General features: G+C 40.8%; 1 protein-coding gene across 3 annotated transcripts; it reads right to left on the bottom strand.

The window, feature by feature from the left end:
- Positions 1-4,740: 4,740 nt before the first annotated feature.
- Positions 4,741-17,999, bottom strand: LOC135451725 (protein mono-ADP-ribosyltransferase PARP11-like). 3 transcript variants are annotated; one of them, XM_064721189.1, is made up of 8 exons: positions 17,905-17,999; positions 14,328-14,456; positions 14,109-14,229; positions 12,780-12,855; positions 11,782-11,854; positions 11,564-11,694; positions 7,752-7,903; positions 4,741-7,299 (listed from the first exon to the last, which is right to left on the bottom strand). In XM_064721189.1, exons 2-8 carry the CDS (start codon positions 14,451-14,453, stop codon positions 6,986-6,988), a joined length of 993 nt encoding a protein of 330 aa, XP_064577259.1. In that variant the 5' UTR covers positions 14,454-14,456; positions 17,905-17,999; the 3' UTR covers positions 4,741-6,985. The 3 variants fall into 3 exon arrangements, with proteins under 3 accessions (XP_064577259.1, XP_064577251.1, XP_064577266.1); XM_064721181.1 differs by lacking the exon at positions 17,905-17,999 and adding an exon at positions 17,597-17,779; XM_064721196.1 differs by lacking the exon at positions 17,905-17,999 and adding an exon at positions 17,484-17,615.
- Positions 18,000-20,846: the final 2,847 nt, after the last annotated feature.

Below are 20,846 nucleotides of genomic sequence, written 5' to 3'. Positions count from 1 at the left end.
GGGAAGGAACATTCTCAGGCATAATGTATAATAAACTACCAAAAAATAACAAGTAAAGTATTTCCTTTCATATAACACACATCAAAAATGTTTTCCTTAAGCCATGTGCAGCTCAGCATTGGCACATGAATAACTAGAGCTGTTGCATAAATGGGCACTTTTTCCAGTGAGGCACCATCAGCTCCACAAGAAGGCATGAATTGACAGGCGTATTTGTGTAAAACAAGGACATCTACATTGCTTATTTGCCCCATCCCTCAGAATACAGGGCAGCTTCCAAACTGCAGCTCAGCAGTTGCTGTCTCTTGTGGCTTTAAAGGAAACCAAACGAGCTCTCTAATACACAGTGACCTATTTCTTCCCCCTTAATACTGAACGTACAGTCTTCGTGCAGGCTCATGTCTATCATGCTCTTCCAATCCCTTTCCCTCAGGGCTAAGCAAACCCATTTCTGAAATATTAAAAACCACAACATTCCCAGGGGAACATTAAAAGCAGTTCTTCAAGTTGATTTTTTTTTCCCCATCACATTTTACAGCCACGCTCTTCATATTTCTCAAACTGAAAAGAATTAGCATTTAATTTTTATTTTAAAAGAAAAACACCATTTTAGAGTGTTTCCCTCTGAGGATGTGGAGCCAGCAGTACAGTGGAAGGACTTCTCTCTCAGTCTGTGCCATGAAACAGTTCTAATTTTACTCAATATTCCACAGTTTGCTGAACCATAAACCAGTCTTTAAAAGACTGTCACTAAAAATCTTGATCTCCTCTCCTAAGGGAAAGGTATCCTGGATCAAATCCAGCATTAATTATATACCGCCTTACCAATTCCCCCCACGTTCATGCTGAGGTGGTAAACTGTATTTTTGTCCACAAGCTGTCCATCTGTGATGAAGCATTACATAGATTCCAGCCCTAAAGTGCACGGATAGCTCAAGGCTCTGTTAGATACATACCTTCCACTCAGGGATTTTCAGTTTAAAAGAATAGTTACTCTAAAGAGAATTATATTGTCTTATTGAATGCAATTCTCATAGATAGGCTATGAAATTCTGTTGAGTGAGGGATTTTGTGCATCAAAGAAGAACTTTCAGAAACTCACCACCTTTACAAGCATGCTTGATAGAAACCTGTTTTTTTTACAAAGAGACAGCATAGGTTTCTATTCTGAAATTTGAAAATTGGTCATATTTACCACCACAGCAGCTAAACGCCAAAAAAAAATTGAGATCTATTGCAACACCTTATGTAATACACAACAAAAGACAGTTTCTTTCCAGATATCCATTACTTCATGGAGCAGACAATTTAGAGCAATAGCAGTTGTCTCCAATTTGTTAATGCAAACCATAACATTTTTGCTCCTTTTGCCACACTACAGTGATCGATTAAATACAGTAAATTTGATACCACACACTTGCCATGGAGGAGATGCTAAGACGTGTGCAATGTCACTGGAGTGGGGATATTGCAGGAAGCATGGTGGAAGAAGCCAGAAGCCAACCAGTTATGTTTACAGCAGACAGCAGCACTTTGTTCCCCATGCTCCTTGCAACAGTGCTCAGATGAGGTGCTGTAGCTACACCTCTCACTTCTGACAGCTCTGTGTCATTTGTGCATCACTTCTGTAAGTCTGCTCTCATCACAACGCGTCAAAAGACATGAAAATTTGACTACAGGAGAGTCCTCTGACTCTCCATCCAGTACTCCATCCCACTGGGAATATATAAACATTGCTAAACATCCAGGAAGATCATCAGCATGAAAACTGAATTTAAAAATTTTGAAGGACAGATTTAAAGCAGTAATATTCTTATGTTCTCTCCCCTTCTTGCATCACTCCCCAGCCCCAGTGTACATGCACACTCAGGCACTCTTTCACTTATGTAACCATTTTTCTCCCACTGATTCCCCCCTTCCCCAACCCCAACTTTTCCATCTCTTGTCCTTGTCTTATCCCATTGTTTCGGGTCATATTTCTTATACTAAAAATAAAATTCAAAACAATTTAAAAATATCTGCCTAGAGCAGCTATTTAAGTCACTCTTATAAACATCCAGTAATTAGCTGATAGAGCTTTGTCAGGCTACAGTATTTTCAGCAGCTGTGTTAAAATATGTGATGATAGTATTTGTGTCAGCCAGTCTCTTTATAGAAATAAATCTTTTTAATGTAATCTCCCTAGTTAATACGTAGACGACAACACAGTGTATCCAATATCCAGTCATCCTTTGAAAGTCTTATTTGCACCAAGTGTTCTCAGCTGGGATTACTTTCTTGGACAACTTTCACCAGCTCAAAGGTAGATACTGACTGGAAAAAAAGACTACATGTACGAGCTTCTTGGCCACCTCCAGGTCTGTAACCAAACACATCACTTAATACAATACAGTGCATTAGCATATTCCCACTCCAAATTAGCTTTTAACAATGCTCCAGATACTTCATCTGTTTCACTTTATGGCAACATGAATGCAAGCAAAGCATGGGAACAGGAAAAGTGAGGCAAGCAGGCCAAGGCCTTATGTTTTCCTGAAACCTGGACACGAGTCAGGTGCTCACTGCCTGTATTGGTTTATATATTACGTTGCTTTAGGAATTCAAGGGAAGAAAAGTGTAATCGGTGAGGAAGCTGAGTAAAGATAAGAAACACTTGAGGTTGTTGCTTTTGGTGTCACTATTATTTCATTCCCTTTAAATTAAATTTGGCATTTATTGGTTAGAAGGCAAACAGGAAATGGGTATAACTGATATTGGCTTGGAAACATAATGTCATTTCCACTACCTGCCTTCCTGATTGGCACCGTCTCCGGATATGAACCCAGCAGCTTCCAAATGCTGATACATTTATCCTTTCTTATTCTTCTTCCATCCCTCTCTAATTGCAAAAATGTTTTTCTAGAAAGGAAAATAGTGAAACAAAAACACCTCTAAGATGTTCAAAGGCAATAGACAAAATACAAATACATGATGAATGTATAAATGAATGACATTTCTAGCCAATAAAGGCAATAGCTGAGAAGAACACAGCTTCAGACTTCTTTTAGCAGTGGAGTCATAATCTCTTTTGCAAAAGGCTCTAAAAGTAGTAGCAGTAAATTAATCTTCAAATGTCTGCAAGTAAGTGTGCAAACAGCCAGAACCAGCTGGTTTGCAATCCTTAACATGACAGCACTATCAAACTCTTAACAGCTCAAAGCACACAAGGAAGAGAAACTCATTTTTATGGTATGGTATTCCATGGAACTGATTACTGTCTGAAAAGGTCCTTTCCCTATACTCTCTACTAAACTGGAGGTTTTTTTCCTTATTGCAATATACACCAAATACTCTCCCTATTTCTGTACATCCAAGTGAGCACTTTCCAATTCAAAAATCCACTCGAACATGCAAATTTCCAGTCTTGGTGTTGTACAGCTTGGCTGTCTCTTGTCCATTCATTTCCATAGGAAGGAAATGTGACCTCTCCAACTAAATCCCCAAGTGAGGACAAGCATAGCACTCAAATTGCTGGATGTTTTATGTGGCACAATTATCTGAGTATGTGGAAGGAGTGACTACTCCTCTACTACCTTTTCTGACACAGGAATGTATGGGGATAAACCTGGCTGACATGATAAGGGAGGCAGTGATGAAAACCAAACCTGATCCATCACATTCCCTGATAAGAGCATGTAAGAGTGTGCAAAAGGTTATTTCATCCTGGACTTTGGAAATGGTATTGGGGGATCAGACTGCAAGAGGTGCAGGAATCAATGGAGCAGTACACACTCATGGGGTGACGGACGAACAGGGGAAGGCAGAGTCAAAGAGAACAAAGGGGCTTAACAGAAAGGGGCATAAGAGAGGCCAGCTGGCTTTAAAATGGGGCAAAGTATTGCATCTGTCAGCCCCCATAGTATTTTTTGTGACTTGTGAAGAGTAGATGGCTATACTGGAGTAGGCCTGTGCTGTTTTGCAAGTCTGCTGTTTTGGACAGTGCCAAAAATAGTTACAACATTGATGGACATTTAGGTCACAGGAATTTTAAGACTGACATGTGCTCATCTTCCTGAAAGTAATTTCCACTATGTAAACTGCACAGACTCACTCGAGCTTTCCTGCTATGATGTTCTGTGCTGATAAATGTTTTAAAAGGGTGAAAGTTGTCCTCAAGCTGCCAGCTGAACTGGCATCCAATGCAGTCCTGAATTTAACTCACCAACTCCAGCCATCACATCCTGTATCTCACATCTAGCTTGGATGAGAGTATACTGAGACATTTAGTAAAAAACAGAGCTATATCCTTTTTTTCTCCCTTTGGATTCTAACAAAAGCAAGAGTTTGTGCAAACTGACCCTGTAAATGAACTGGAATGCGGACAGACACTCTCCCAAACTGCTCTGGATGAAATGAGATCCATTCAGCAATAACTGAGTACACACCAATTGCAAAAAACAAAGCCGGTCCAGGAGAGCAGTATGAGCTGATCTTTTTTTTCCATGTCATCCTGAAGTGCCATGCTCATGTGAAAACACACTGTCACAAGAGTAATTGAGTAAGAAAGCTCTACCTCAGATCAAGACACATAAAAGAGTAGCATGCTGTGTTGCACAGGTGTAAAACCAAAATGGAGAACAAAGTTTCACTACCTGAAACAGTAACAGAAAGTATCAGGTTTTCTTCTCCAGAACCACACCAAGATCCCTTCTCTTTTCTTTAACACTCCAAAGGCCAAGAAATTATTTTCCTCCCTTTCTTTCTCACTGTTCCTTTTATTAAGTCCAACTATTTCCTGTATTGGCTACTTGTACAGTTCTGGACTTTGCTTGCAATAATAATCACTCTCCCCTTGCCAAAGAAAGGACAGTTATTTTACAGACATCTTCAATAACAAAATTCATCAGCACAAAAAGCAGAACACATTGAACATTGAAAGAAGAGGTAAAACTTCAATTGTGCAGTAAGATTAAGATTGTGCCATTCAATTCAAATTAAGCAGCAAACAAGACACCACCACCCAAAAAATCAGAAAAGTCCCAGAGATCAGTAAAGATTGTGGTACTTTGTGTCCATGAGGAGCTAAAAAAGAAACTTCAGTTTTCTTAACTAAAAACATCTGTTTCAGAAGAAATAAAACACCAAATCAAAGGAACAACAGCACATGTATTTGTTAGTTTCACAAAATGTGTGCTCTGTAGAATACTGTGTAATAATAAAAAGGACTCAGTAATACACAAATTCCCTGCGTGATTTGCTATTATTTTATACAATGTGGGGAACAAAGTGCCTTTTGCAGAGCTAGTGTAGTAGTGAATCAAACACAAATCACACCTACAAGAGTAGAACCTAGAGTTCCCAGCTGGGATCAGAAATCATATTTCCTAAAATAAAGGAAAATGCATTTTAGCCCTAAATGGTTTAGGGACAGGAAAATTGCCATGAAATTACAAACAGAAACAGATAAACAACTTATGCAAGACCCATTGATAGACAACAGTAACAGCACACAGGAGAAGGAAGAGATATTTGTGTCCTCAGTTACGATGCCAGATATGTCGTCATCTCATGCTTCCAGTTCCACCAGTTCAGCACGACTGAGCAGACCTGGTCATGCCAGCAGCTGCAGTGCCTTTAAATGCAATGCATTTTAAACACAGCCTTTGATCCAAAAAGTCCATTAACAATTCTATAACAAACCAACAGAGATCATTCTATATCTGCCACAATTATATACCAGTTCTACAGGGACTTGTTACTGGCCATAGCCAAAGAAAAATCCTGGAAAGGTTTCAACTTTGACTTTGTCCATTAGTGCTACTTAGGTCCTTTAACAAAGCACACTAGGGACACAATTCCATAGCAGATTGTTCACACAACAGTGCATTTCAGCCTCTTCATGTGTTTAGGTACTCAGGTTTGCTCTTTACCCAAATATTGTCTCTTATGCTCTTTCTGCATGTGAAAAATACCCTTCAACTTTACAATCATACCAGTTATGAAAACCTGGTCTACACAAATGTAACTGAAAGCTTTCTATTGTAGTGTTTAAAAGCTAAAGGATGGCATCTTTTGAAATGTTCCTTATTAGTTTAACTGCATTGTTTACAGTTAAGTTAATCTAAATGTTGTCTTCAGTAACACCAAGTATATGAGCACTGAGTGTATCTTAAACTCTGACCAGACACAATCACAGTAGCTCATGAATACTGCAACAGGATGGCAAAAATTCCATAGGATAAGAACTGAGAAAGGCATATGATATCCCAACAGTGAGCCCAACAGTTACCAAACATACCAAACAACTAACAACCACAAGTTTATGGGCCTCGTTTCCATCAAAACAAACTGTCAAATCCTACTGCAATGGCTTTGTTATTTTCCCAGTATATAATCAAAGCTTACAGTAAAATATACATAAAGTTAAACCTTACAATTTTGTTGAACTTTATCTGGAGGAAACTGATGAAGGAGCTGTAGGTTCTTTTTCTATTTTAGGTTTAGAATCCAAACTAAGAGACCTCCAAACAAAGTAACATGTACTACAGAACACGGACACTCACACACGCATATACACACAAGTAGCCATGTCCCCTGGGGTTTTGCTGTTGTTTTTCTTACTTTGTTTTATAGGCAATCTTTATAAAAGATTAATTTCATCATATGCATACCCATATTAGAGGCATATTTCTAACCACTTTTAATATACTTTATAAAATCAAAACATAAATCTTGCCTTTGAAAACTTACCAATGCTCAATGTATTTAAGGCTCGCTAAGCAACGTCAGATTTGTAATAGTCTCTACATTTGAAAAATGCATTAATAAAGTTTACAGATTTTTAAAAACAGTTCACCAGTCTCTCTTAAATATTTAATAGCTTCCCTCCTCCATAAATGTATGCCAGCTTTTCTTTCACCTGTCTTTCACGCATCGTTTCTATGTTGCTGTCTTTACAAAAGGAACAAAAGTATTCAAAAAACCACAAACAATAGTCAGTTCAAACTTAACAAAATTCTATTAAGTACTCAGGGTAGATTTGGTTGGCATCGAAGATGACAAAGATCTTTGGGTTCCAGGTATTATCCACACAGCTGTCATACAAGTTCACAAAGCTTCCATCTTTTGAAGGAGGTCTGATGTATTTTGAATCACCACCGATATAGTCACCAGTTAATACGCGAGCAAGAAACATGACTTTATCTGGTCTGTGCAGATGAGGCTGCAGGTTCACACCATGAATCTGGAAAGTATCTCCATGCTTCATGCTCTCTTTGCAGAAATGGCTGGAATATGATGCATCTCTTGCAAAATAGGTCCCTTTCAAATAAAAAAAACAAAGAAAATTTGATGACATTCTTACCATGACAGTTTGACTACCAGAGCATAGCTATCAACATGATGAAAAATGACAGTTCTTTTATGTTCATTAGGAATCCTTTTTTTGTTGTTAATTGTTATAACAATATGACCAAATATTTTTAGTGTGAACTAAAAATTTTACTAAATTCTACTAAGAATTTTGGTAGAGAGATTGTCTTGTGATCAACACTTCTTTGCTGGGCATCCCTTCCCCATGCTCCCTGGCCCTACCAGCCACTGTGACAATTACATTCCTTACTGCATCCTTAATTACACGTGCCATAAAAGCAGATCTGTATTAAACAGCACTTGGGTAAACACAAGGCATGCATCACAAAGTACACACTACAGGGAAGACTTACTGTTGAGCTGTTAACACTTTCACAGTTGTATGTGACAGCAATACTTACCTTTTCCATACACAGCAGCATGCATCCCATTTATTCTCCAGTCAAAGTTATGAATACATATTGCTTCTACAAATTCATTACTGGTGCCATGAAACAGCATCTGCTCATTAATTGTTGGGACACCTCTTTTCTTCTTCAGCTGAGCTTTTTTTCTACAGAAAACACACAATAAATACACAATAAATAAATAGCTGTACACAATAAATACATAATAAATAAACAGTTGTACACAATAAATACATAATAAATAAATAGTTGTACAAACACACTAAATTACTACTGTGAAAACACTGCTGAGGGTACAGACCTAACACATTCCACTTTACAAGTGCCTAGATGACTCTAGGTTTTAACACGTCGGAATTCTTAAGGTACATATGTAGAAATCACACATTTCTGAATGCTGTAGGACTATTTTCCCACATGGTCTAAGATTTTAAAAAAGGTCTTTCTACACCAATTTTATCAACATTGTTCATGTGTTATTAGTTTCAGTGTGGTCATTTTCAGCAGATACATCTTTAAAAGAAAGGCAATTTTGCACATTTTGTTTCCTCCACCTGCTTTAATGTCATGGTGGAAGGGATAACAAAGTTGGTAGATTATGAAGCACTAGGCAAACCAGCAGAAACTGATCTAAGGGCTAGTTATGCTGAACATCTGAAATTTCTTCAACCAGAGCCCTCTGTTGTTGGCTGTTGATCTCTGACAATATATAAATGTAGCCTTGAGTAACTTCTTTTGAAACAGGGGAACAGAACAGATTTATAGAAAAAGTGAATAATCAATAAAAAGATGTTCTGTGATAGTCCTTTACTATCTCTGACCAGTTATTTTCATCAAGTCAATTTAGAATCATTATTAATATGGGAACTACTGTTAGAGGCAAATGTGTTCTGACCACTACAGTGATGCAAATAATCATTCCAGCAATGATCAATCAATTAAATCAATTGATCTTATCACTTTTTCGAAACCATAAAAATTTAAAATACACTGGGCACTCTGGCAAGCTGGTTGGGCAGAATGTAGAAATGCCACAACAGGACACTTTGGTAATTTGGAACAGAAATCAAGGGGTCCAACTGTTCTAAAAAGCATCATCTTAGCACCTTGTACAAGCAGTGAAAAGGTAATCCAGTTCAACAAAATTAACTTGATCCAGCACAGTGAAAATTCTCATTCAGACAATTCACTCAATGAAAGGTAAAACCTAGAGCAAAACTAAATACCCAGAGACATGCTCCTTGTACCTATGTAAGCACAAAAGCTTTTTCTAAAACTGGTCATCAATCTCACTGACCAACACTTTCTTTTACTTGTTGTACACCTCGACAACTCCAAACTGAGATGCTAGATTAAGCATCATGCTATTTTCAACTTTCCTACCTGGGACACCAGAAGAAGTGAATTTGAAATGCTGGAATACCTGTTTCTTTGTAATATACTACCAGGCAATAATTTCTTCACCAGTATGTGCAAGCCGACAGCACTGGCTTGTGACCCAAGGGCAGGACCCAGCATTCAGCTTACTGACCTTCACAACTGGACTCAGCCCATGGATCCAGCCTGTCCAGATCCCTCTGGAGAGCCTTCCTGCCCTTCAGCAGATCCACATTCCCACCCAGCTTGATGACATTTGCAAACTTACTGAGGGTGCCCTTGATCCCCCTGTCCTGATCCCAAATAAAGATATTATACAGGACTGGCCTCAACACTGAGCCCTGGGGACCCCACTGGTGACCAGCTGGATTCTGTAGCTCCATTCACCACCTCTCTCTGGGCCTGCCTGTCCAGACAGCTTTTTACCCAGCAAACACTGCACCTGTCCAAGCCATGAGCAGCCAGATTCTCCAGGAGAATGTTGTGAGAAAAGTGTTGAAGGCTCTACTGAAGTCCAGGTAAAAAATAACTGCAGCCTTTCCCTCATCCACTTAGTCGGTCACCCTGTCACAGAAGGAGGTGAGGTTGGTCATCAAGCAGGACCTGCCTTTCCTACACTTATCCTGGCTGGGCCTGACCCCTGGTTGCCCTGCACATGCTGTGTGATGGCACTCAGGATGAGCTGTTCCTTGACCTTCCCTGGCACTGAGCTCACTCAGCCTGACAGCTCTGTAGTTCTCTGGATCCTCCTTCCAGCTCTTCTTGTGCATGGGCATCTCACTTGCTCAACCGCAGCCAACTGGGACCTCCCCAGTGAGCCAGGACTGCTGGTAAATGGTTGGAAGTGGCTCAGTGAGCACCATCCCAGCTCCCTTTGCACCCTCCAGTAGAGTCCATCCATTCCCATAGACTTGTGTGGGGTAGCAGGTTCCATTTTCTCTTGGATTATGAGGGCTGCATTTTGCTCCCCGCTTCTGTCTCCCAGCTCAGGGTCTGGGTGCCCAGATAACAACCGGTCTTAATATTAATGCATTTGTTGCCTCAGTCTTTTCTTCATCCTTTGTCACTATGTTTCCCCCATATCCAGTAAAGGTCAGAGATTCTCTATAGCCCTCCTTTTGTTGATGATTTATTAAAAAAAAAAAAAAATATTGTCTTCTACAGCAGTGGCCAAATTAGATTCTAAATGGGCTTTGATCCGTCTAATTTTCTCCCTGCAAAACATTTCAACATCTTTTACTCCTCCTGAGTTGCCTGCCCCATCTTCCCAAGGTCATAAACCCTCTTTTTTGTCTGAATTCCAGCCAAAGTTCTCTGTTCAGCCAGGATGACCTTATTCCTCAACTACTTGTTTTTCAGCACATGGGGACAGCCTGCTCCAGAGCCTTTAGGATTTCCCTCCTGAAGAGTGTTCAGCCTTCCTGGACTCGTCTGCCCTTCAGGACTGCCTCACAATGGACTCTGTCAAACAATCTCCTGAACAACCCAAAGTTTGACCTCTAGAAGTCCAAGGCAGCAGTTCTGCTGACCCTCTTCCTTGTTCCATGAAGACAAAAAAGAAACTAAAAGTTGGGTAACTCTCTTAACCATTAACATACATAAGGAATTTCACTTCCTCACACATGTTGATATAGCTCTAAATTAGCAATAAATGACATATCTTTAAAAAAATCATGTAACTTATGCAAGATTTTAGTATACATCTGGTTAGTTGTTTCCTCACTCTTTAACTTAGTCTAAATTTTTTTATTTGAGTAAAACATATTTAAACCTCCTGATATGCACTCCTTCCTACAAGATGCACAAATAACTTTTGGCAAGTACGATTGTTTAAGACTGACACCAAAAAATAAGTGGATACCAAACTGGGCACTTTCTACTTCTTCCAGGCCAGCACAATATGCAGAGGGAAAAGCCAAAAACTTAGAAGAAGGTTTTTTAAGACATTAAATTTAAAAGAATTGCATGACTATGTGTTCATTAGACACTTAATTCTGTCGTATGCTTCATAAAACTGAGAAATTTAAAAAGACTGAAATATTAATTTGCTTTGTTCAGTAAAAATTAAAATAATACAAGCCTCTCAAGGAATCATTTTACAAAAAGCTAATTTATTTCTCCTTACTTCACTGTAAAGATCATGGGCATCTATCACACAGTTATTCTGAACACCTCAAATACACTATCTATGCTACTGCTTTATCTAATGCATTTCTACAAGTATTCAATTTCTGCACCTGTAGAAGCTACACAGTCTTGAAAATTAAATTTTGAATAAAGAGAAATGACAAATAAGAAAATTTTTTAAAGTTAAAATGTAACAAAAAAATTCATTAATAGTAAAAACAGTTAAACATATTTCTGCTGCATGACTTAAAACTTTTCTCCATTAACAATCCTAAAACTGTTGGTTTTAGAAATAATCTCACCTGCAAAAAAACTCCCACAAGTCTAGATTTTGTATTCTCTTAATTCTTTTAATTCGGTGGCTATCCATTGTTTTTCCAAAGAGACTAGAAACTTCATTATATTCATTTGTTTTCTTTTGCAATGGAATAAGCTGGAAAAAAAGAGGTTAGTGTGATTTCAATTTGATGCATTATTTCGTTGTGACATGTTTTTGACCAAGTTGCATACCAACTCTTACCTGGTATGGCTCCTCAGTATTTACATTCTCCCAGTGGGAAGGCATAGGGATAGCCTCATTTTCACAGATGAAACTTCAAACAAAAAAGGTAAAAGCACATCACTTCAAAGACATGAGGCATTTTCTTCCTGTCAAACTCCTGCTCCAAACAACACAGTGTGCAAAAAGAGCAAACCCCCATGAAGTTTATACAGAGCTACTAAAAAAGAGTGGTTTAAGCACATGCACTACATACATTGAAGCTCCTAAGCCTTAAAACTGGGACTAAAAGAAGAAATCTCCTGAAAGTAAAAAATGTCACCACATGGAAATAAGAGTACTGAATGCAATTATTCAAAGAACAAAGTAAATTGCCATGTCATTGTATGCACTATTTAGCAAATATCTACTGAAAAAAGTTGGCACTTCAAAAACAGTCTTCTTGAAAGTCAGTGTAAACAGATTGCTACCACATTTCTTATGACAAATGACAAATTTCTTTTTTAATGTACAACCACACTACAATTCAGAACTAAATTTTTTTCTCAGAAACTATTTGGGGAAAAAATCCACATATCCCATGTACTCAATTTCATCTGCATAGCTTAGTTTATTGTTTAGTGAGTTCCAGCTTTACATCAGCTCAGCTTTACATCTAATGACTGATCAAATGGCAAGAAACTGACAATCTAAAGCAATTAAACTCATAAAAGAATTATTACAACACAATTTCTTAAACTCCAAGTGAGTTTAGGGTAAATGAGTAAAATACAGGCACAACATATAACTCACCCTTTTTTTTTGCTGTTACAATACTACTTCTAAATAATTTATGGAGTCACTGGATTCCATTTTTTGGTGCTGCTTCCCTGCAGCAATTCTCATTCAACAAGTATTCAGAGCAAGTGACTCCAAAAGCAAATAAATATAAACAATAAAGATAAAACACTTTGGTTTCATTTTACTTAGAAGAAACAGCAATAAAAGAAAAAAAAGGAGTCTTCCTCTTATTTCCTTACCTGAATGAATTGATTGCAAAGGGAGCTCGCTTTATTGGACGTTGTTTAAGGGTAGTTAGGTTGATTTGTTTCATCACTGAACATAAAACAAGAATTAGGAAGAAATTTTTAGGAATTCATCTACAGCATATGAAACATTTAAGTACCATTATTTAAAAGAATGTTACTACACCCTAAGCTACTTGACAGGAATCCTATTTCAACAAGTAACAAATTAGCATTTTCAATAAATATATCTAAATGCATTGTCATTTACATGAGTTGGGGACTCATGTCCCCAAATATTACACACACAAAAGATATATTTTTAAAATATCCATCTAACATTCAGTCCCACTAAATCACAGGCAGGACTTCCACTGACTTGAAAGGGATGACAAAGAATACACTATTCTTAGTGTAAGACATCACAACCTAAAGAGAGTAACATAAAAACTGCTCTTTAACATTTGCTTATAGTGTAGTGTTTTTATTCTGGATGCAAAACACGGTTTTTAATAAAAAGACATTTCAACACAAATAAGCATAAAACTCCTTGTATTGTTAGATACCACCTTACTGCCAGTATATTGCTGTTTAACCCAATCCCCACTTTCTGTATTTGAAATATTTGACATTTGAATACGTATATTGGAATATGTATTTATTTCCTTAACTTCCTATATTTAAGCATATAACTGTTTTGTAATTTAATCAGAAAATAAACCATCTATGAATAGAAAAACTAAAAAAAGTTACTAGAACACACCTGTGAACAAAGAACAGATTACCTTTATAGTTACATATCTTAGAAACCTGTAATACTCTGTAATTTACAAGAACAGCATAAGCAAGATCTTTACAATCTACCAGTAAATCTTTTTCCCTATCTCCTTGTTATTCTGAGAACAGAACTGGCTTCAACTACCTGCTGAATTATTAAATCATTCTGATGCCAGTATTTTGCAGGAAGCCTCCTTTACAGCAATGTTTCCTATACAGAATTAATGGCAGAGGTTTCCAAGCTTACAGGCAGCTGCACATTAAAGAAAAAAGGTTCAACCTTCCCAGTACAAGAGATGTATCCTACATGCCACTTGCAGCTGGAGCAAACAGTAGGAACTCCAATGCAGTGTTATCAAACAAAACTTGCTACTTCATTAATAAACTACACAAAAAATGTAACAGAGCAGCTGTTTCTAAAAACTCCAATGTACTTTCCAGTAAAAAAGACATTCTTAATCATGTTTTCACACCAGATATGAAGACAATAACCTGCTGAATGAACAAATGTGCTGGTGTATCTGAGACCTTCTATTGTTTCAGTTTACTCTTTGGCAAGACACATACCTGAAAAGTCCAGTGTGTAGTTAAACTTTGCAGTGGTAAAAGACAGAGATCCACGGGGGTCTGCTCGGAAACTCCTTTCAATATCTTCACTGCTGATAGAGCAGTGACTGTTTGAGTCAGTCTTCAAAACAAAAGAAAAAGCACATAAAGACAAACTCAGCCATAGGTAATGTGAAGTATGGGATCCATCAGAGCCAATATAACTTCATAGGTATTTACCTGAAACATATGCCATTTACCACACTCTGCCAAATAAAACCAGCCCCACTGCGTATCGGAGGTATCCATGTCTTCAACTGAACTTTCCATCTTTGCAAACACATCTTCTGATGGTCCTTGAAGCATTTCCTGAAACATTCACACATATAGACACAAAATTTAGAGAAATTTATTAAAAAAGCAAAATAAAATGCATTTGCAATAACTACCAAAAAAATCCTATCAGGCTGAGGACTGATCTTTCTTTTCCAGAGAAAAATTCTCAATTTGCTACTTATCCAGTATTATCTTTTAACTTAGCTAAACACTTGCAAAATTTTCTTAATTGTCTGTAAAGTGTGACAGTAAAGGCAAGAACTATAGGCTTTATGTGATCAAAGAGAGGTGCTGAATTTCATACTGATGGTTGTAGGATCAAGGCCACTCAGAAATAAACAACAGGGCTCTTCATTCCTACTCCACAAGAAAGAGATGTTGGGGTTACATGCAACAGCTTGATGGAAACACCTACTAGGTACTCACCAGCAGTGAACAAGTCAGACTGGAAATCAATAGTTGTAAGAAAAAAAAAATACGACTAAGACAAAGAATACAATTATTTAACTGTGAAAGACCACAGTAGATTATTCCTTCCCATTGCATGAAGAAGAATTTTCCCCCTAATGCACACACTTAAAAATGACACAGTAAAATTCCTGATACTCCGTACTTGTATTTATAGAAAAAGTTAACACCAAAAGCCAGACTGGCTCCCATACAAGCAATGACTCCCACAGTTGGGATTCTGAAGGATGGAAGAAAAAGAACTGAGGAGAGGATACAGCAGAGGTCTACAAAATCATGACAAAACCAAATAGGGAATAAAGAATCACATTTTCTTCTGCCAGATGGAGGAGACACCTATTGAAGGTTGCACATGTCAAGTTCAAAGTAAGTAAAAGAAAAGCTTCATAAAACAGATGGCAACCTATGGAATTTCTTTTCATGGTATGGTATGGATGCTGCAAATCAATGGAAGTTCAAAAAGCAGCTAGACAAGTTTAAGTCTACCAAGAGCTATGCCAGAATACCTTTAGAAGAACAGTCCCTGCCAGAATTCAGCTTTATTTGACAACAAATAAATTCTGAAAATATTAAATTCTGAAAACTCTGAAAGTGCTCACCTCTATTTGCATGTATTTCCTTATGTGTCAATTTTCTGCAACAACCTCCCCAAGCAAAAATTCTAAGTTTCAGGGAATCTTTCAGACAAAAAGCTTGCCCCACACCCAGAAAAGGTCAGCAATTCATCCACTCTGTTTAAGCAAAACACTTTGGCACTCTGCCCAAATATGTCCTCAAGTTCACTTTTTTCCAAGAAATGAAACAACACCCTTCAGCACAAGTCAAACAAAGTGCAGTTAGTATCCTGGATGCTTCAGTTGTTTCCTGGTCACTTCAACCCAGAAAAAACAGAGACCTGAAGCAGACAAATACCAAAGACTAAAAGTAGGCATCCCCGTTCTGGCCAGTGCTGCTGGAGCAGCAGTTCAGAGCAGGAGGCACTTCTGGCACAACCCTTCATCCCCCATTTTTCCCAAGATAGTTGTATTTCTGTAGTTGTTTGAAAAAAAAAAAAAAAATCTGAGAAACCTCTTATCAAGGGAATCATAAGTGGATCTCCAAAACATCACCAAATTGCAGAATCTGAGGGCAAACCTGCTTCAGTGAAAGCCTACCTGAGGGTCCTTGTATGGATTGCTGCCTCAAGTTCAAGCAGCACTACACAAAAGGTTCATCAGCTGCTCAGAAAAAGTATTTTGAAAGAGATAAAAAAACCATTCTCTGCTTCAGAGGGCATCTGTCAGCATCTCTTCTGTTACCCACAGCAACACAGCCACAGAGCCTACATTCCCTTGGTGTAAAAAGCACAACTGGCCAACATCTTTTGGTGAAAATCTCTCACCTTCAATTTGATTCTTCCTCTTGGATAAGTATTTGACTATGTTCTATCCTACCAAGAGCAGGCAGAGGTAGGCTGCACTTCTTTGAAGATGAGGAAAGCAATTCAGGCTTTTCTTGGTAATGTTTTGTTTCCTCATGCTCCCATTAAAGTGGTGAGCTCAGCTCCCTCCCAGCCCATTAGTTCAGGGCCTTGACTCTGATAGTCAAAGCAGTGATGTCTTTGGAACAAGAGGACATGCCTTTATAAGCAGGGAAGGCATGATTATCTGTGCCTGACAACACACTTAGGGTCCTCCAGGGGCATCTCATTATTCTCTCCAGAGTAAACCACTTAAAAGGAGATAGTTATTCCCATGCCTTTCAAAAATCATACATTCAACCCCCATACTTGTACCCTCATCACAAAGCCTAGAGTAAACAGGTAGATTCCAGGATACTTTAGAAGTGTGGAGGAAACACCTGAAGGCATTAATGTGAAAAGCCACAAAAACAAGAGAATTGTTCTCAAAGGCGACACAAATCCAAAATGTTTGAAGGAATTACTGATTAATTCAAAATCAAACGCACACCATTTATAAGCATTAGGTAGCATTTTGAGAAGGGTCTCAATTCCCATCATTAGTACTGTTTCTATTGGTCCAGCAGCTACCAGAACAGCTCAAATTAAACAAATGTCTACGGACAAACATCCCCCTAGACAGGAATAGCACTTGTTGTGTGCTGTGACTCAATGGCTTTAGTGCTACTGACCATGCACTTCCTCGTTTTTCCATAAGCACTTCATGTTGACTGATATATATCCTTTACAGTGTGCAGACTCAGAGAATGCTTTAGCTTAGAAGGGAACTTTAGGACCATCTGGTTTCAATCCCCCTGCCATGGGCAGGGACACCTTCCACTGGACTAGGTTGCTCCAAATCCCATCCAACCTGGCTCTGAACACTCCCAGGGACGGTGCATCCACAGCTTCTCTGGGCAACCTGTGCCAAGGTCTCACCACCCGGATGCTCACAAACACAGCAGCATCCCAATGGACTACTGTGTCTGGCTTCCTGTGCTGCCTGCTTCACCGGGCACACCGTGCTTTATTGCCAACGGCTCCTCTCCCTACACGCATCGGCTTGGTACAAGTATCCTGCTGGGAACGCAGGCAGTGCTAAGGGAATCTCTGGCCATTCCTTAGAGAACACGACACCTGATTAGGACACTTGCCTGAGGCGAGCCCGCAGGGCTCGGGAGGGGAGGCAGGAGAAGGAGCAGCACTAGCACCAGTACGGGACACACGCTGGAGTGACAATGCCCTTCCCACCTGCGCCCCCACGCACCCGCTCCGTGCTGCCGGGGGCCGCCGTCGCGATCCCACCCGTAACCGCACCCTCCAGAGCCGCAGCCATGGGCGCTCAAGGGCACGGCCCGGCCACCGAGCCTAGCACGGAACCACTACCCCGGCATCGGGCGCGCAGGCCGCCCCCCCACACGCAGCGGCCGCCGCCTCCCGCCCCCGTGCCCAAGCTGGCAGCGCGCTGCGCGCGGGCGGGGCGGGGCGGGCGGCAGCCTGCGGGGCGCGCGGGGGGAGGGCGCGGCGCGGGGGGAGGGGCGGCGGCGGCGGCCGTTCCGCCCCGCCCGCACTCACCGCAGCGGCCGCGCGCACCGGGCGCGCTCCCGCAGGCCGCCCGCGCCGCGAGGGCCGGGCGCGCGGGGCCCGCTCCGCTCCCGGCGCTTCCGTTACCGGCGGCCGCGGAGGGCGGGGTCAGCGCCGCGGTAGCCGCGCGCCATTGGCCCATCGGGGGCAGGCATGCAAATGAAGGCGGGGGCGGAGCCGCTGTCGTGACGCGGGAGGGGATGGGGAGGGCCCAGGGAGGGCCCAGGGCCAGGGCCAGGGCCGGTCCCTTGGCCGCGGTGTCGGCGCTGCCTCCCGTACCGGCCCCGGCACAGTCCCGACCCCAACACCGCCTCCAGCCCCAGTCCCAGTGCCAGAAACAGTCCAAACTCCTGTCCAGTGCCAACACCAGTACCAGGCCTAGTTCCACTATCAATACCACTGCCTATGCCAGTGCCAGCACCAGTCCCTGTTCCAAAACCAGTCCAAGTACTTATACCAGTACAAACACCAGGCCCAGTGCCAGTATCAATACCAGTTCAGTGCCAGTCCCAGTACCTTTACCAGGCCCAGTCCCAGTTTTGGCATCAGTCCCAATTCCAAAACCAGTCCAAGTACCTGTACCAGTACTAAAACCAGTACCAGGCCCAGTTCCAGTCCCAGTCCAAGCACCAGTACCAGTAGCAATCCCAGTTCCAGTCTCACTACCAGTACTAGTGCTGGTATCAATCCCAGTTCCAGTTCTGGTACCAATATCTGTCAGGTACCTCTCCCTGTAGCTGCACGAGTACCAGGCCCAGTTCCAGTCCCAGTATCAGTGCCAGTCACAGTTTCAGTTCCAGTGCCAGGACCAGTAACAGTAACAGTCCCAGTCCTAGTTCCAGTACCAGTACCGGTGCCAGTCCCTTGTGGTACCAGGGCCGTGACGCCGTGCTGGCGCCTGGCACAGCAGCAGATGTGACCATCACACCGTGCATGGCGTGGGTCACACAGAGCAAACAGGGCAGCAGTAAGAGGCTGCTGCAGGTGCTTGGGGCCCATGAGCAGCTTTATGGCACTATGAGGTCTGAAAGCAGCAGCAGCTCCAGGACCAGTCAGTAGGAGAAGCCACAGTGGTGAGCGTAGATCACCCTTTGGTGCAGACATTCTAAGAGGAAACCTGTTGAGTGGAGAAGCTGGCAGTGGCACCAGCTGCAGCATACCAGTGGCCTGGTAACTTCCAAAACACAGGCAGTCCTCATGCATGTGTGCAGTCATTGCAGCACATCCTGCAGTGAAGGGTTTTCATTGAGCAGCATGTCGAGAACAACACAGGTGGAGTGAAAATTATTAATTTCTCCAGTTCTGAGGGAGTGTCAAACAGGATATTTATCCAGATTCTGGCTGTGCTGACCTTGCCTCTGAATACAGAGTTAGAAAAGTTTATCTGTTTCAGTTAAAAAGCAGCCCTTGCTGAATCTCTGGAGGTATTTCACTGGCATGAATATAATGCTTCTGGAATAAAGGAGTTTTCTGGAGGTAGAGCCATCATTTTCAAGTATATTACTTGTATTGACACTGTTGGAAAGTACATGAAGTTTGTTGGGACATATCCTGTCTTGCTTGATGGAGCTATACAGAGGCTAGAAGCAAAGAAGGATTCTGTTACCACCTTAGGTGCTGGATATCTGTTGATATCTTTTCTTTTTTTAGATTAAAAGATACTGATAATGCTTTAAGTCTAATGTGGGCCTCTTTGAGTAATTTATATCTATTGCTATTACTGTCTCTTGTGTATTTTTAAAATAAGGGTGATGCTTTTTGCAGAATTTGTGTATTTGAAGTTACAGTAGCAGAATGCACAGCTTTCTAGCAGCCAAAAGTTTTAAAGAGGTTTCTGCTGCTATGCCTTGAAGTGTGGGATAGAGTTGAGATTTTTGTTGTGTGTTTCTTCCCTTTCTTTGTATGTTTAGACTGATAAATAATAATGGAGCGTGAACATCTCTTGAGATAAGCATATCTTCATTGCATTGAAAAAATAGCCTGTTATGAGACTGTATTCTTAGCAAGCTGCATGCTAATGCCAGACTCCTTATGGTAACAAGAACATAAAAACCTTTCAAATCCAAAGATTTCTGTGGATATGTGATGTATTCTCTGCAGACTAACAGCCTATCTAAAGAAGACATAATTGCATTAATTGATTTTCATCAGCTCTGCTTCAAGCAGCAAAAAGGCAGAAAGCCACATGACTTGAGTTACAAACCCATTCTCACAAGGAATGGTCAAATGGAAGTGAAAGAGAGAACTCCCTGGTACTGCCTGGTACATAAATTGTAGGATCATGGAAGAATTTAGGTTTGAAAGGACAGATGAAGTTCTTTAATCCAGTCTCCTTACCAAAGCATGCCTTACTTAAAATCTAGATTAGGTTGCTCAGTTCCTCATTCAAACTTTTTTTTTTCCTCTCCAGGCATGTCTGCTGAACAGTTTTCAAGGGCAAGAAGCTTTTGCCTTTCTGTCCATTCCAGAATTTCTTGTGTTGCGACTTGTGCACATTGACTCTTTCAGTGTAACCCTATGAGGTGAGGTCCCTCAGTTTTCCTGTCAGTGCCTTTCCCTGGGCAGGAAATTAGCAGGCACAGTGTCTCCAAGCTGGTAAAAGCTACCTGAAACAGAGGGAAATTACAGTCTATTACCCTAGGATAGTGCTTCTTTAATTGCATCTGACAGGGGATTAAAAGAGGACTCAAGTTGGAATACACCTTGGTCGTCGTTGAGGAGAGCCACAAAGGTGTTCTGAGGGCTGGAGCACCCCTTTTCCACAGACAAACAGAGAGAGCTGGGGCTGTTAGCCTGGAGAAGAAGTGGTTCCAGGGAGACCTCATTTTGACCCTTGGAAGTGTTCAAAGACAAGTTGGGTAGGGCTCTGAGCAGCCTGGTCCAGTGGAATGTGTCCCTGCCCATGGCAGGGGGTTGGAACTAGATGATCTTTA

Source organism: Zonotrichia leucophrys, chromosome 1 (genome assembly GCF_028769735.1).
Source record: "Zonotrichia leucophrys gambelii isolate GWCS_2022_RI chromosome 1, RI_Zleu_2.0, whole genome shotgun sequence".
NCBI lineage: Eukaryota > Metazoa > Chordata > Aves > Passeriformes > Passerellidae > Zonotrichia > Zonotrichia leucophrys.
This window is presented reverse-complemented; position numbering and strand designations above follow the sequence as displayed.